The sequence below is a fragment of the Leuresthes tenuis genome, unplaced genomic scaffold (genome assembly GCF_036924035.1).
Source record: "Leuresthes tenuis unplaced genomic scaffold, fLeuTen1.0.hap1 SCAF_22, whole genome shotgun sequence".
Taxonomy (NCBI): Eukaryota; Metazoa; Chordata; class Actinopteri; order Atheriniformes; family Atherinopsidae; genus Leuresthes; species Leuresthes tenuis.
Window position 1 is genome coordinate 13,400,055 of NW_027325376.1, and position 15,463 is coordinate 13,415,517.

General features: G+C 41.6%; 1 protein-coding gene across 1 annotated transcript in view; it reads left to right on the plus strand.

Moving 5' to 3' along the window:
* The first annotated feature begins 13,571 nt into the window (after nucleotides 1–13,571).
* The window catches only part of cyp26b1 (cytochrome P450, family 26, subfamily b, polypeptide 1), a 31,534-nt gene continuing 29,642 nt past the window's right edge, over nucleotides 13,572–15,463 (plus strand). Inside the window, exon 1 of the mRNA XM_072376291.1 lies at nucleotides 13,572–14,903. Coding sequence (XP_072232392.1) covers nucleotides 14,700–14,903 — 204 coding nt within the window. The 5' untranslated portion in view covers nucleotides 13,572–14,699. The remainder of the gene's footprint in view (nucleotides 14,904–15,463) is intronic.

Here is a 15,463-nt window from a genome sequence, read left to right on the forward strand (position 1 = left end):
CTGACCTCAGAGCACCTAACCATCAGCTGAGGTATTTATCAGTGTGTCACGTCCGTTTGTAGGTTGGTATCAGGGAGTCATCATTTCAGGATTATATGTTGTGTTTAAAAACACCTTAACAAACAACTGAAACATCTGTTTTAGTGGGTGTTTTACAGCTGGATTTTATTTCACTTGAAGTTCAGGAAAACCTAATGTTGAAATATTACTGAAAATTATGGTTATTATTTATCAGTGACATAATCCAATAAACAATCCAATAAACAAAACAGAAAAAAAAATAACTGAAACTTAAAGTTGCTATCCATGCCTGCATATTTGTTAACAGTGAGCAGAACCAACTTCTCTCCTTAAAGAACAAAGAGTCGGAGCATGTATGAGATGCATAGCTCCAGGTGGCCATTATTCAGACAGTCCCTGACCAGTCAGATGTCTGCAGTGTTTTCATGTTACCTTTTAGTATCATTTCAGCACACATGCAACCAAACCTCAAATGCTGCCTGTGATGAAAACAACTAATCAAAACACGCCAAGGCCACGTATGTGTCACTATTTACATGTAAAATAAATTACTTTACTTATAATGTAGCGACGCGCAAGCTCAAAGGAGGAGGAGAGGATGTATGGCAAAGATGAAAAGTGCTTAGATTTGAAGTTGCACTGAAGAATACATTAAGAATATAAGAATATAATAACCCACACACAAGGTACACATTAGTTGGTTTCAGATCATTCTTAAAGTTCCCTAAAATTCAGATTTTCATGCAACTTCAGTTTCAACATCCCTATGGGCTGGTGGGCATTAGCTGTGCACTGCTCACACACACACACACACACACACACACACACACACACACACACACACACACACACACACACACACACAATAAAACAAAAGGCAATTCCAATTGTTTGTTGGGGACATTTCCATCAGGAATAAAAGTAAACCGGTGGATCTCGATTTCCATAGATGCTGAGAGAGCACGATGATTCATTCTCACATCAAACAGAGAATATTTCACATGCTGCTCAGATAATCTAAGACCTCTGGTGCCCTGTGATGGACTGGCCACCCGTCCAGGGTTCATCCCGCCTCTCGCCCAATGGTTGTAGGGACACACGCCCAGCCCTCCGCGATTAAATTAAGTGGGTATAAAAAATTAATGGATGGATGGTGCTATCGAGATAGATCTGTTTTCTAGCTATTGTCCGACCCAAACGTCCCCCCTGGCTTCAAACTAAAGCAACCCATTAACAGGAAGCAACTTCTAATCTACTGTCTGAGTCATTATAAACTAAATAATCAGGATTAAACCAAGTAGTTTTTCCACTGTGAACACATTTTTGAAGAAGGGAAACAAAGTAGCCTTTCATTAAACAAGAGCTTCCTTTTTTTTTACATTACATCAACAAATCTGTGCTTTTTAATCAAAGACTGAGTTGGAACTTTTCCCACCACTGATGATGAGATTCAGTCAACGTGCGAGGCGTAAACATTAAGAGAAAAGGGGGAAACAAAGTGAGTTACAAAAGGCAGGAAAACACCAACACACATACGGAGCTGAATCATGGGCCCAGATGTCTTCAGATGTACAACAGAATCGCTGTTGCAGTCAGATTCAAACGCTCATAAAACTAAATTTAATCCACACTTCTCTCTAATGAGCCATTCAATACACACACACTCGCATTATCATGAACTCACCTGACAGTCTGCGCACGCACAACACCCTGACCTTACAAACCATGTTTTCTGGCTGAGGGCGATGTGTCATCATGGCCAACTGCTGCTACATATGTTATCTATAAAGCACTGATTAACGCGCGTGTGTGTGTGTGTGTGTCAGAGCTCATGACGTTTGTGGGAAATGGGTTGTTGGACGTACAGACACACACTTCTCCTGCTGTGCAGACTAATAGTTTTGCGATGTGTGTTTCATCTTGATGGCACCGAGCTGTGCGATGTCAGCGGGAGATCTGACACCCGGAGAACACAGAGACGTTTTATAGATATGTCAGAGTGGAGCCGTTTGGAGCTGAACCAGTCACACATCAGACTGCGGTCAGACGCTCCATCACGCTAATCCTCGCCATCTTTCACAGGAAGAGACAGAGTCTCATGAGAGAATTGAATATAAAGTAAAGATAGTTGGTTTTTGGAACGATATTATTATTTTAGGATGATCAAAACTTTCCTCTGGCCCAAACCAAAATAATTTTCGAAAGACAAATGATTCTTGCTCGGTGGCGAGGACATTATTTCTAGATAATTATGAAAAGGTTTTTTACATGTGTCATAAATCAACCCACAGGGATTTGCTAAGGTCCTGGTACAGGACAATCCAGGACACCTTCAGATGTTCTTTGGCCACGCCTTGATTGGTCAGAGCGGTTTTGGCATTATTTTAGGCAGATGGTCTGTGTGTGAGTGTGTCTGTGTATGTAAATACATATACATACACAGACACACTCACACATGATTTAAAAAGGTTTCATTTTTATTATTTAATTTCTTAATTATTATTTCTTCACTTTTTCTAAATGATGTTATTCATTTCTATCCCTTTATGCTTCTGTTTCCTCTTTAAATGAAAGACATTAACACCCCACCCCATCTTGTCCCCTGAGCCAGTGATATAAGCAGTATAAAGTTACTGCTTATATCACTGATTTCACCTAAACTGCACATCAAAAGCTGTTTCAGAACACATCACTTATATTACATCTACACGGCCTAAATTCACGTTTAAAATAAATGAAAATGTTCATTTGTTTTTAAATGTCCACCATTATTCATCTATCAATTTATTTCTGTATATATAACCACTATTATTTTCCAAATCTTTTGAAGAGTTATTCTTTTTCGTGGTACTCCTATTGTTCCACGAAAAAACGGCAAAAAACATTGGGAGAAAGAGTTGAAAAGAAAAAGAAAAGAAACAAGAGTGTAACAAAACAGATGACTTGCTGAGAAAATTATATGTTTGGGAAGAAAGATCAAGTGCTGCTTTGAAGAAATACAGAAAAGCTCGTCCATCATTTCTTTTGCTAATTTTCGGTCCTTGTTGATCGTGTGGTCAGCACCAGGGAAGCCTGCTGTAGATGCTCAGCTTTCCCGTCTCACCCGTGGCGTCACCGTCGTCACATTTTCCTCCCCATGTCTCATCTGTTCTTGTCATTTATCACTTATTTTGTCAGTGAACTGGGTTGTTGTTCCCTCTCGGTCCTCCCAGCAACACCCTTTTCTTTGCTCCTGCTTCTCCTTCAGAGGGTTTATTTGTCACATCAAAGACGCTGGTTTAATCCTTAGTTTTGGTGCGTCATCAGATGTCGCCACTCTGTGACGAGTCTGTCTACGAAAAGATAGAATCTTAACTCAAACCATCTTCAGTCCCCCGTCAGGAGCACAGCTTTTCTTTGAGGAGTTTTTGATAACCCAAAAGGTCAAATATTCCCCTACAGGAAGCGAAAAAAAAATTAAAAAGTGAGATGACTCAAATCAGATGGAGCCAACTTCTGATGATAAATAATGATTATTTTGTCAAAACATTTCAGTCTCATAATTCTAGAAGGCTAAAGAGAAAGATTCCCACAAACTGAAATCACTGAAATTAATTAATTTGTTGGTGGAAAACTCCACAGAACAAATACAGCATTTCTATTTCCAGTAGAGAATTAGATGAAAAGATAAATCATGTGAGATCAGATCTTTTCTTCACATAGAAGGCTGCCATCAGCCACTGGTTGGCTCAGTAAATTTGACTGGTGTGAAGTCATTCAAAGCGCAAATACATACGTTGAGAAAATGCACACCATAAATCTTTAAACATGTTTGGAAAACGTAATGTAATCATGGTAATAAATAAATAGATTTTGACATTTTTCAAGTAAATTTTAGGACATGGCAACATCTGGCCCATGTATTTGAAACACAAGAACATGGGGAATTATCAAAGTGTTCCCAGGATAAATGGGATATAAAATCCCTCCAGCATGCACAGGGTCAGTCCCTGGTTCTTTTCATAGGTGGCCGTGTCCGAAAACCGTCCAAAGGGAGGCGCATTGTGTGTCATCTCAATGCGGAGGAGCATCGGCTCTACTCGGCGCTCCCTCTGGACAGTCGAGCTCCTCGCCCCATCGTATCCACAACCTCATTATTTCAGTCACTACCCAATTCTTGTAACCACAGGTGAGTGTTAGAACAAAGACGGACCAAAAAACTTTTGATTCAGCTTCCTCTTCACAACAGCGCACTGACGCAGCACCCAGCTGACAACACCCTAATCCGTCTGTTCATCTTCTGCTCCAACTTGCCATCTTTCATGAACAAGATGCCAGAATACTTAGGACTCAATCCTGACGCAGAAGGAGCCCTCCACCTTTTACCAGTTAGGACATTCACATCACTCAAGAGAAGCATTTGTAGCAATATTTTGTGTACCGGGACATGAAAAAGTCACGTCAGACTGCATTGTTTTTTAAAAAAAGGGGGCAAAAGGTTCAGTGGCAGTAGTGCAAAATGGCCGTGCTATTAGGTCTTTATTTATCTCTTTAACAAAGTTAGGGTGTGTTCAAAGCAGTTGTGAGATCATAGCTGCATTTAAGCAGAAAGAGTTCAAACCCGCAAGATTCCCATAAATTGGTTAAAAAAAAAATTTAAAAAGAAGACTTTTCACACGTGGCTGGAAACGCACAGTTCTGATGCACCGAAGTTCTAATTAAGCTGTCGCACACTAACCTTGAGGAGCAGTATAAAAGGCCACATCCTAGTTTTAAGTTTTCCCACAAGTCCCAATCCAGAAATGTTTTTGGCGAGGAGGGGGACAGACACTTTGTTCTTAATTAGTTCAAGGAATCTGCATGAAATCCTGAACTGTTTAACCACATTAAGTCACTGACCCCGTACCTCGAGGGCATCATACGCACCACAGGCTGCTCTATTCACTAGATTTAACCCCAAGATGTGCCTTTCTGTTCCGAATCCGTTTTTAAGAAAAAAAAAAAAGTCTTTGCCCTATATCATATGACGAGAAGAAAAAGACATCATACTTCTCTGCTTTTATTCTGTTGTCACGGGAAATGCTATGAATAAATGTAATTAATTGTGTTAACAAAAACTGGGCTGACCTCTTCTGAACTCCCCTCATTATTCTGACATTGGAGAGTTTATTAACACAGAGAACAGCATCAGGATTCAGTTCATTAGCAGCATAGCTAATTTATCTGATCCATGCTTACTTGAAGATTCATAACAAAGTGGAAAACATCCATCTCTCAGTAAAATAAACCATCAGCCACATCTGCAACAGCTGTTTCTGTGTGTTTCTTCGTCACGGTGGCTTTCCTGTTATGTTGTTGTTGTCCTCTTCAGTCCTGCTGGGTCATTTTATTATTTATCCATTACCACAGGTTCTGCAGCTGCCCTGCTGTGCCATGCAGCTTTTATTTTGTTAATAGAGGTTACCGAAGAGTTCAAATGACGAAACAATGTGCTAAGCTAATTGATGCAGCCTGTGATTGCACAGCAAAAGGCTCACTAGCCCATTTCAAACTGATCTAATAAAAAGGTTCTGTTATGATCCTCTTTTTCCATGATAATAACCCATTTGCTTGACTTCAGTTTCTTACAATCTGCCTATTTAAGTTTCTAATTTTCCTACAACAAATCCCCTGATGCTGTTCGATCCTAAAATTTATTGTATTGAAGTAGCATTGAATCCAGAGGCAATCAGTCAAAGGTAAAGATGAACTGGTGGTATTTTAGTACTGATCAATACATTCAGGCGTGGACATTTATAGCTCTTTTAAAAGTAGAGACTTGAAGTTGCGGTGTGTAATAATATGAGAAATCTATAATAAGGACCTAATTGCTTTCCTATAAATAAATTGTGTTTTTATTCACTTAAAAAAAACTTATTTTTATCTGAGCACTGGGTCCTTCTACAAAAGAACAGCCATATTACTGTCAAAGGACAGAAGACTGCTTCTCCAAGAGCAATAAAGATGGAGAACATTAACATCGACTTAGAAATAGAGCAATTGCAGGTTATTGTTAGGATTCATTTCCTTCATCCTTCTCCTTCTTCCTTGCATAGTCATTGAGACAAATAAACTGATAAACTAATCATGATTGTTGGAGTTTGGGTGCCTACTTAGCTTAAAAATCCTGAGGACTCCGAGACCAAAAGTAGCCAGGGGGCTACTTCCTTTGCAGAACCCAGTCGCTTTTGGGCTTATTTCCATAGATCTGGTCATTTGTTTCGATGACAAGATCTGGCCGAACACTGATCAGTGGTTGTTGAAGGGACACATGAGAAAAGGAGGATCAGATTAATTACATAATGCTAGAACGATCCCAATGGTGCTCCTTTTCTTGTCTTGTTCAAACATGCAAACCTGGGCTTAATGAAAAGAGGAGCTTGTGTCCTGGATCACAGTTTCATCACACTTTGCAACCTAGTGCTCACCAATGAAAGCTGAGTAAATTCCATCACTAAGGAAGTTGTTTTGCTTAGTCCACCGGCAGCAAATTCCCTCCCTACTTTTGTCGAGGAACACGCACAATAAAAACACACTGGTGTGGATCTTGAGTTCAGCAGAGTGCAGCCTAGTTCCTGGGTGGAACTTGTTTGTTTTCTTTTAATTATTAACCTTCGTTAAGTCACCAGTCGGACTGCTGTATGTGAGTCAGCATGCTACTATGAATCTTACTGTAAGTCTGGTTTGTTTGTTGGTGGGAGTCAGGTGATGATGTCATAGCTTAACAACAGTTACTGTTTGACTTATTTTAGAGCACTAAGGTTAGTCATATTTTGAGGAAATAACTCTTTAAGAAACCAACGTCATCATGCTCATCATCAAACTGCCACAATGACTTGCTTTAAGGTTGGGTTCAGAGAAGTTCATGGTTAGAGCAGTGAATCTCAAACTGCAAGTCACAGAGCCTCTTTGGAGGGACTTGCATAAATGGGAGAAACAGAAATATATGGAAAGAATATAACTAATGTTAGAAAAAAATGATCATGTCCTGGATTTAGTTTCAAAGGTTGCATCCCTTATAGCTGTTAACAACAGAACAGAGGGGTTGAGTGTGTCTGTGTGAAAAAAAACATTTGGAAATCAAAATTAACAGTTCTAGGCAGTGTCTTGGTATTGGTGCATCTGTCAGTTTCAGATCCTCCATATTCAATTCATTAGACAGTAAATGAGTTGCTTTAACACTTATCATGGGACAGTGGGAAATCTTGTAGCTCCCAGTGCAGCATGTAGCCTCTCCACCTGTATCCGTCACAACAAATTGATGCTGGAGCAGATAAATACCAGCATGCACTGCAGAGTCTGGCTGAATCCTTTTATTTTTATTTTTTCAGTAGAAAAGGCGCTCAAGCTAATGTCCCTTGGAGTGATGGAAACATGTGTGTATTAGAGCGATAATAAGGTCATGACTGTCTGTCTTGTACTTGCCTTTCCTTCAGTCATCACTCTCTACTCCTCTCCTCATCGCCCCATTTTTAAGTGGAATCAAATCTTTTGTACATCACATCTCGAATTTCATGTTATTTATATTTGCAGTTGTTTGAACTTTGTTTTGTGGTTCAAGAACTTCAACATGAAGAGAAAGAATTTCATGTTTGTTATATTTTTTTGCACTAAAGGTTGCAGCACGGTGCAAAAATCTTGTGCCAGCCCTAATTGCTCCATATTTTGCCTCCAGACTTTTCTGTAACCTCTTAAACTGGTCTTGAGCAAAAGTTCTCCAGGTGTTCTGAAGCTCTGTTAAAGTTTTCCTCTGGACACTGGCTGTTTCTTCACTCATTTTCAGCTCATTTCAGGTCATTTTGACTGCTGTATGTAATCACTTTGTTTGTTGAGCCACTTAAAGGTGCTTTCAATAGAGAAAAAAAGGTTTAAAACTTCAAAAGATTCTCACAGACACCACTGTTTGGTATTTGTGATTTAGCACTGAGGAGCAGTGGCAGGTTAACCAAGACTCTTTTTCTCTTTGCTGATAAGGCTAAGCTACAGTGCTGAAAAGCTGTGTCTGCAAAGAAAGCAGAAACAAGCTTGAAAACTGGGTCAAATGTATGCAAGTTGACAGAGTTTTTATAATTAAAAGCTTCTTTCAAGTGATCGCAACACAAATAGCAGGATTAAGCTGCTGGCTGCCTTTTCCCCCCTCAGAATCCCGCCAATTAAAAAAACAATAATTGTACACAAAGAAAATAAATTGGTAGAAAAATATTCAACGAATCCCAGTTACTGACACACCTCCGAGTGGGCGTTTCGGGACCAATGACCATCTGTACCAAAACGACAAAATGTCAAGTCCCATGAGAAAATAAATCAGAAGTACTTTTTAAATATTGGTGCCACTATACTTTGTAGTAATGATCAACTTAAGTTACATACAGCTCCTTCTTTTTCAGAACAGTGTAAGAACTCGAAGAGCACCTAAAAGCTCAGCTTGACTGAAGACAGAACATGCTGCATTCCTGCTGAGCTTCTTCTTGCTACCGACTCCGACGACCAACTTTAGCAGCAACTGAGTCACCAAGTCATGACAAAGTCAGCGTCTTATTCAGTAGCTAGGTGAGGGCCGTGGAAAGTCACCTTTGCAAAACCAAAGAAGAATGCGTTTCAGCGTAAAGACACAGATATATTTATTAACTTGCAAAGCAGCTGGTTGTAATCTGAGTCGTGTTATTCGTCTCATTGGTTGAATTTGGTTGTGACTTTGATAGATTTCACACAGTCACATGCTTAGTATTTCCAAAGTTCCTTTCCTTATTCAAACAGTTTATACAGGGGACTTTCTGTAAAACCAACCAAGTCTGACACATCAAGTGAAACTATTCCTGTCCTCACTCACCCTTATCATTTTCTCTCTTCTTATCACCTCAATTTGCATTGTAAAATCAAGTCATTCTATCCATCTATTCTCTCTATACCACAAATACATTTATGGCAAATCATTCAGAGTCATTCTGCAACTTGTTGGTTTGGGGTAAAAAGCAGAACGGACACGATTTTTTTTCACTTAGAAATGTATACATTAAAACAAAAAAAGAGCCTTTTATTCTGCAGACTGGGTCGTACCTTGATCTCCTTCCCTTTTTTCTCCTCATTATGTGTGTGTGTGTGTCCATGTTCACTTCCTGTGTCCCTTTAAGCCATCTAAAGTCTAAGCTAAACACCTTGGCTGTGAAAGGTTGTTCCAGGGTCAGAGGAAATTGAAAATGTGTTCACCAGAAGCACATCATCATTCACACACAGAGTCTCCACTTGGGCTAAGTGAAGTAAGCGTGTGTGCATTAGGTGTTAAAAGCTTAAGCGGACATAGCAGTGGAATGTAAAGATAAGGCGTTTGTGCTTATACAATGAAACGCACACTTGCAGCCACACAAAGGCGGTAATTATCCAACTTGCACACATAACAGCGTTAAAGGCCTAAGCACCACAAGATCTTCACGTCCCTGACCTAAAATGTCTGAAACATTATACAAGGTCACAACCCTGTAATGGAGAAGATGAGGTCACCTACAGCTCCAGCGGAGGCTCGTCGGTGTGTGTGTGTGCATTTATGAATGCGCAGGGAGTATTTAAATCAGATGTTACAAGTGTTTGGCACAAACAGCCATTACTTCATCACAATCAGAGCAAATGTTTGTGAATCAGAGTCGTTTCTATTCTGGTCATCAACTCACCTACTTGGAATGCGTCTTTATGATGGAGGAAAAGGAGAAATGCAGGTGACGTAATTTAAGAATCACACAGAGCAGGGCAGGATGGAGTGATGCTGTGCCAAGACTATCAGGGAGCTCACAAGGCTTTGACTTAACTGATATGAGCTTGCCGAAATCATATTTGCACATGCTGACACGTTCACAAGATGATCAAAAGTCTTGCATGAGGATAAAGTGCATCAAACACTACTGTTACACACAAAGGTATGTTGGCTGGTGCTTGAACATTTTCTATCATTGCAGGATGTGAACGTATCCTTGAAAAAGCTAAATCGATACTTGTGAAAGCATCTGACTGATGCATTTTGGACTGAAACTGCTTACCTAATGGACAGAAAGACCAACAAGCACACGCAGGATCCCGACTCGAACATAACCGAGTGAGAAGATGCTCAAGAGGTTTGTGCTCAAACTGGAGTGCAGCGATAGAGAATGGTAAAAGCTAAGCTGGAGTAGGAAGAATCGCCGATGAAACGATCCAGTGGCGCTGCGCACTGATTTACTCATATGGAATTTCAACATATGACTCATGATTTAAAGCATATGGCTTTATTCGGTTATCATAAGAAAAAAAGTTAGAAGTATCTTATTTCTGGCAGTTTGCGGTGCCGTGACACTGTCCATAGTGCTGACACTCCCTTAACCTCACCTGAAAATCAGTTTTTAAGCCGCTCTGATTCAACTTAGTGGGTTTGGCCTGATCAGAAGTGCAATTAGAGGTCACGTTTTAGGCTTTATGATGAAATCAAAGAGAAACATGATGGCAGATTAAAGGATGATCAATCTTGTCATGTTAACAGGTGACTCAGAACAAATATCCATGCATACTGTTATTCTTCTGGCTGGACAATTCCTTTCCCTTCTTTTCAAAGCTTTTGCACAAGGTGTGACTCCAGTTTAGAGACACAGGTTCTTCCACGTGCAACTGTGGTGGATTATAAGCATCAGGCTGTGTGAGGATTAACATACATCATCGTATACGGTCTTCTCTTTTCAGTAATCCTCAGGTCAGTTACATGTCTGCTGGGGTTAGAGGCGCAGTTTATTTCAGATATCTTGTTTAACTGGTCAGCTGTTCTCCTCTGCCATAACTTTTTAAGGTTTCAAACAGGTGTTTGTGTTTTAGTTTGGCTTTTGGATTCAACTTGTGTTTGTAACTTAAACCGCTGCTGGCTTGTTGTAATGAAAAACACAAGTCATTAAATATTGGGATGTTTGGGTGAACGCCAGTTTTGAAAGAATTGTATTCTTATATTTGACCTAGATTTCATTGGAGAATGAATAGACACAAAGATAAGTTAGTGAACTTAATTCCATTTGTTATCTTCATCCATTTCTGCATTTCAGGTGAGCTTCACATTTCATGAAGGCTTCCACATGCACGGCTCCATGAACTGCAGCTCCTGATGAAGACGCTTCACAGCGAAAAGCATCACTTAGCTGTGATCTTTTTAAGGATTCTTGGCTCAGGAGTGCTCTTTTTTCACCTCTTTTTTTTTTTTTTTTTCCATAAATCGGACGTGACCAAGAAATTAGTCAGTCACCACCAAATAATGACACAAATCTGAAGAACTTTAGGGTTGTAAAGCTACTTCTGTTTGCCCCCACACACAAAAGTTGCAAGTTAGCATTTCTCAGATTGTTTTTAAGAAACGATTGAATCATCTGTTCCTCGAAGACAAGTTTAACCTTTTTGTCAAGTCAGTAAATAGTTCCCAAAACAAAAAAAATCTTTGTATGTGTATGTGAGCGGGTTTTCACTCTATTTGGTGAGTCTCAGAAAAGTCAGACAGCTTTGTGGGGACCGAAATGACAAACTTCAGAGGTTTAAAGGTTTAGAGTTGTGACTGTTTGAGAGTCAAAACTAAATTCAGGTGTAGGGTTAGAGAGGTTAAGGGTAGTGTAAGTGGACAGGGAGACAGAAAAACAAACATCTGATGGCCCAAAACTAAGCTCTGAAAATACCCATGAGAAAAGTAAATCAACCTGCTCTATAAAGTCAAACTTTACACGGCCCGTCTTCATCTCTCTCCTTCTCTTCTTCGGTGTCAGAGTGGCTGTTGTGTCATTCATCTCCGCTAGGCGGCAGCATTGAGCCGCTGTCTGAGAACAAGTGTGAAAGGAGGCTTGAGATTAAGAGAAGGAGGGAGGAAGGGAGGGAAGAAAGACCTGGTGAAAGAAAGGAAAATTAAGAAATCCCTGTGAGGTTTTCACTTTGTGATGAATTAAGTGAAAATGGGGAGAAACGAGCAAAGAAAAGGAACGTGAGGAGAAGATGGATGGGTGTGCTGGATGGCAGAGTGAGAAAAAAGCAGTCGTATACATGAAAAATACAAAGGTAAAAAAAAATTAGGGGAAACAACTGCAGTGGACACTATCTGATGAAAGAAAGTTATGATGACAGATGAGTTGAAACTGATTTAACAATCACACTGCAGACTTGCAACTTGCTCCGTTATGACCTCCCGCATGTGAGGTGTGAGAATGTCAGGGCCTCACTTTGCCCCTCTATTACCTAACTATGTCCTTGATCATAGTCAGAGGCCCTAATTGAAGCCAGTAATTTTCTTTGGAATGGAGCAGCTTCCCAAGGCGCCTCATTGATCTGGAAGCTGAGGTGAGGACGGGGGACACGAGGCTGGGGACAGGAGCTGGAGTCGATCCTGTGGCACCAGACACATGAGTCGGCTGCTTCAGCTCAGCGACCACAAGAGACTAAATCATTCTTATATGGAAGGATTTATACAAAGAGTGATGGGGAATAGGGGTAGGTGATGAAAGGATGTGAGCCCACTGTGGCAGCATACGAGGAATCCAACAGACTGAACGAGCTGCTGGAGCTTATCGGGCATGGAGAGTATATGAAAGGTGCGTGTAGGCTGCTGAAAGTCATAAAGTGTAGGAGCAAGACTCTCCGGTGCAAAAAAAGACGTTAGAAAAATCTGACAAAGTTCAAAGAAAATTATTTAAGAACATGAATCAGGAAAGAAAGAAATGAAGACAAGTGAACCTGACACAGAGCTGAAATGCTTATATAAAAAAAGTGACCGTTCCTGTTTACATGAACCTAAAAGATGGGGAGAATAAGTAATGATCCGCAAAGAATAGATTTACGCAGTGGCACCAGCTTTTCCATTGTTTTAGACCCTTTGGCGCGAAGTCATTATTGAGAAAAAGGATAATGGTTTCGGTCCGAAGTCACGCAATCGCAGCTGGAACACGTGGAAATGTGGCGAGGCGGCCTTTAAACAACGAAAGCGCACCAAAATCTGTGCGCAGCAGCGCGTCTCGGAGTAAACAAGGGTCACGCTCTCAGAGCCACGACTTACTTCTCTGAAAACTTACGCAGCGATCAAGATTCATGTGGAGTATTGTGCTCTTATAAGACGGTGAAAAAATTAGGTTACATCAACTGTGAAGCTCGCGCAGCGCTGTGTCAGTCTGCAGGTGACTGGCTCCACGGTGCGCACGTCCTGCATGGAGTCATAAAAGCAACTGCAAGCCCCGTTTCTCCTCCAGCCGCTCGCTTTCTCTCTCACTGGCGCTGCGCCAGCTCCAGCACGCTCCAAACCTCCTCTCCTCTTGCGCCGCTTGCCGCTCACTTTACACCACCCCTCCTTCTGAGAGGAGAGCGCGGGAGGGAGAGGAGAAGGGACGGGGGTGCTTCAGGAGCTGAAAGAGGTGGGGCAGAGGGGAGGGATGGAGGGAGGAAGGGGAGAGGTGGAGGAGAAGGAGGGGAAGATGGGAGGGGAGTCTCGCTGACTCTCTGGCCGACGCTGAGTGAGGTGGGGTGGGGTTGGAGGGGGGCGACGGGAGCCCTTGGCCGCCTATTCGCCTTCCAGTTGCCTCCGCACTATATAAACACTCATTGGTGCCTCTGGCTTGACGCACACACACTCTTTGCGCACGCATTCGCACACTCACGCACTGAGGGTGACTTGTATAGGCAGCCAGAAGAGAGAGGGAGGGATAGAGGAGCGAGCAGAGACAGAAAGGTACACAGAGAGGAGAGTGGACGACAGAGAGTCAGAGAAGCAGAAGGAGGACGGAGCATCTCCTGCGCACCTACTCATACCTGCAAGCTGACGGATCTTAAAGCTCTGAACTTCTCGTGCTTGCTCCAGAGAGATTAAAACTTTTGCAAAGAGGCTATTTTTTAACGCCTTCTTTTGACATTTTTTCTGGGAGTTGACAGAGACGCGATTTTTTTTTTGCAAGAGTTTATTTTACTTCCACTTAAAACAAGTCTTTCCATCATTCAATAGTTTTTTAATAACAGAAACTATTGTTAGCTCCGGTAATCGGCTTTACTTTTTCCACGTGTCCCCGGACGTTCCAGCGTCTGACATAAACGTGTCACCTTCAGATTTTGATTTGGCTCAAAGTTCCTTTTTTTTTTTTCCAAACTTCAATTTAAGTCTGAAGCCCACAAAAAAAGACTAAAAATGAAATTTCAAACATCAGGACTGTCCCCTGTCAAGTGTGACTGCAGTCCTAAATATTTAATTCATTAAATAAAAGTGAGTTTTGATCATTTTTTCTAAGTGTTCCATTGGAGACTCGGGGAGTCACAGCGCAGCTCACCTGTAGCATCTCCTCCGCACAGCCGACGCTGACTTGCACTTGTGAGGCACAAAAACACCACTTTGTTATTATTTTCAGTTAAACATTCAAACTATCTGAGAGGGAGAGAAAAGAAAAAAAAAATCACACTGCTCAGTTCATTCATTCTCTGAAAAAGAGAAGCTTTTTCAACCTTCCAGAGCGCTAAGGAACTCAAAGGAAGCGCTGCGCTTTTTATCCCCCACCCCCTAAAAAAACAAAACAACAAAAAAAAATCCCAAAACAAATCAAAAATCATTTAAAAAACTGATATCAATCGCCTCGGGGGTGCGTTTTTTCCCCAGACAAAGTTTTTTGAAAGTCATCCAGAGTTCCGCCGGGCTCTCCATCACCATGCTGTTCGACAGTTTCGACCTCGTCTCGGCTCTGGCCACCCTGGCCGCCTGCCTGGTGTCCATGGCCCTGCTCCTCGCCGTCTCACAGCAGCTGTGGCAGCTCAGATGGACAGCCACGCGGGATAAGAACTGCAAATTGCCAATGCCAAAAGGATCCATGGGCTTCCCCTTCATCGGCGAGACATGCCACTGGCTCCTGCAGGTAAGAGCGCGCTCGGGCTCGGGACAGGGAGGGGGGAGAGGGACTCAGAATATAGGTCAGCGTGGGTCCCTGCCGGGACAGAGCCAGACTATATCTGTTATAATGCAATCCTCCTAAGGCTGCTCTCAAGTTTACAGTTGAAGACTTAGTCGTTATTGCTTTTAGCAGCACGTCATCATATTTCTACAATTTCCCTTTTCTTTTTTGCGCAGTCAGAAATTCTTTCTGTCTGCTATATCAAGTTACTAATGAGTCAGTCTGCAGCAGGACAATGAGGTTATCTTGATATCGATTATTAGGAGACCCCTTTAACCACCAGTATTGCCCAAATCCAATATGTAACTACATAAACGTTCTAATGTGCGCTCCTTGATGCTGTGGTCAAAGCAAACCCTCACTGTTGTAACACTGCTCTTTCATTAAGTTAACGCAACACCTCACGAGTTAAAGCTTCTCCTTATCTCAAACCGTCTCCTAAAATGTGTCAGTTCGAGCTGGTTCATCCTCATCCTGCGCGCCTGTGATGCTCAGACTGAAAGATTCATTCGCACACGGAGGGA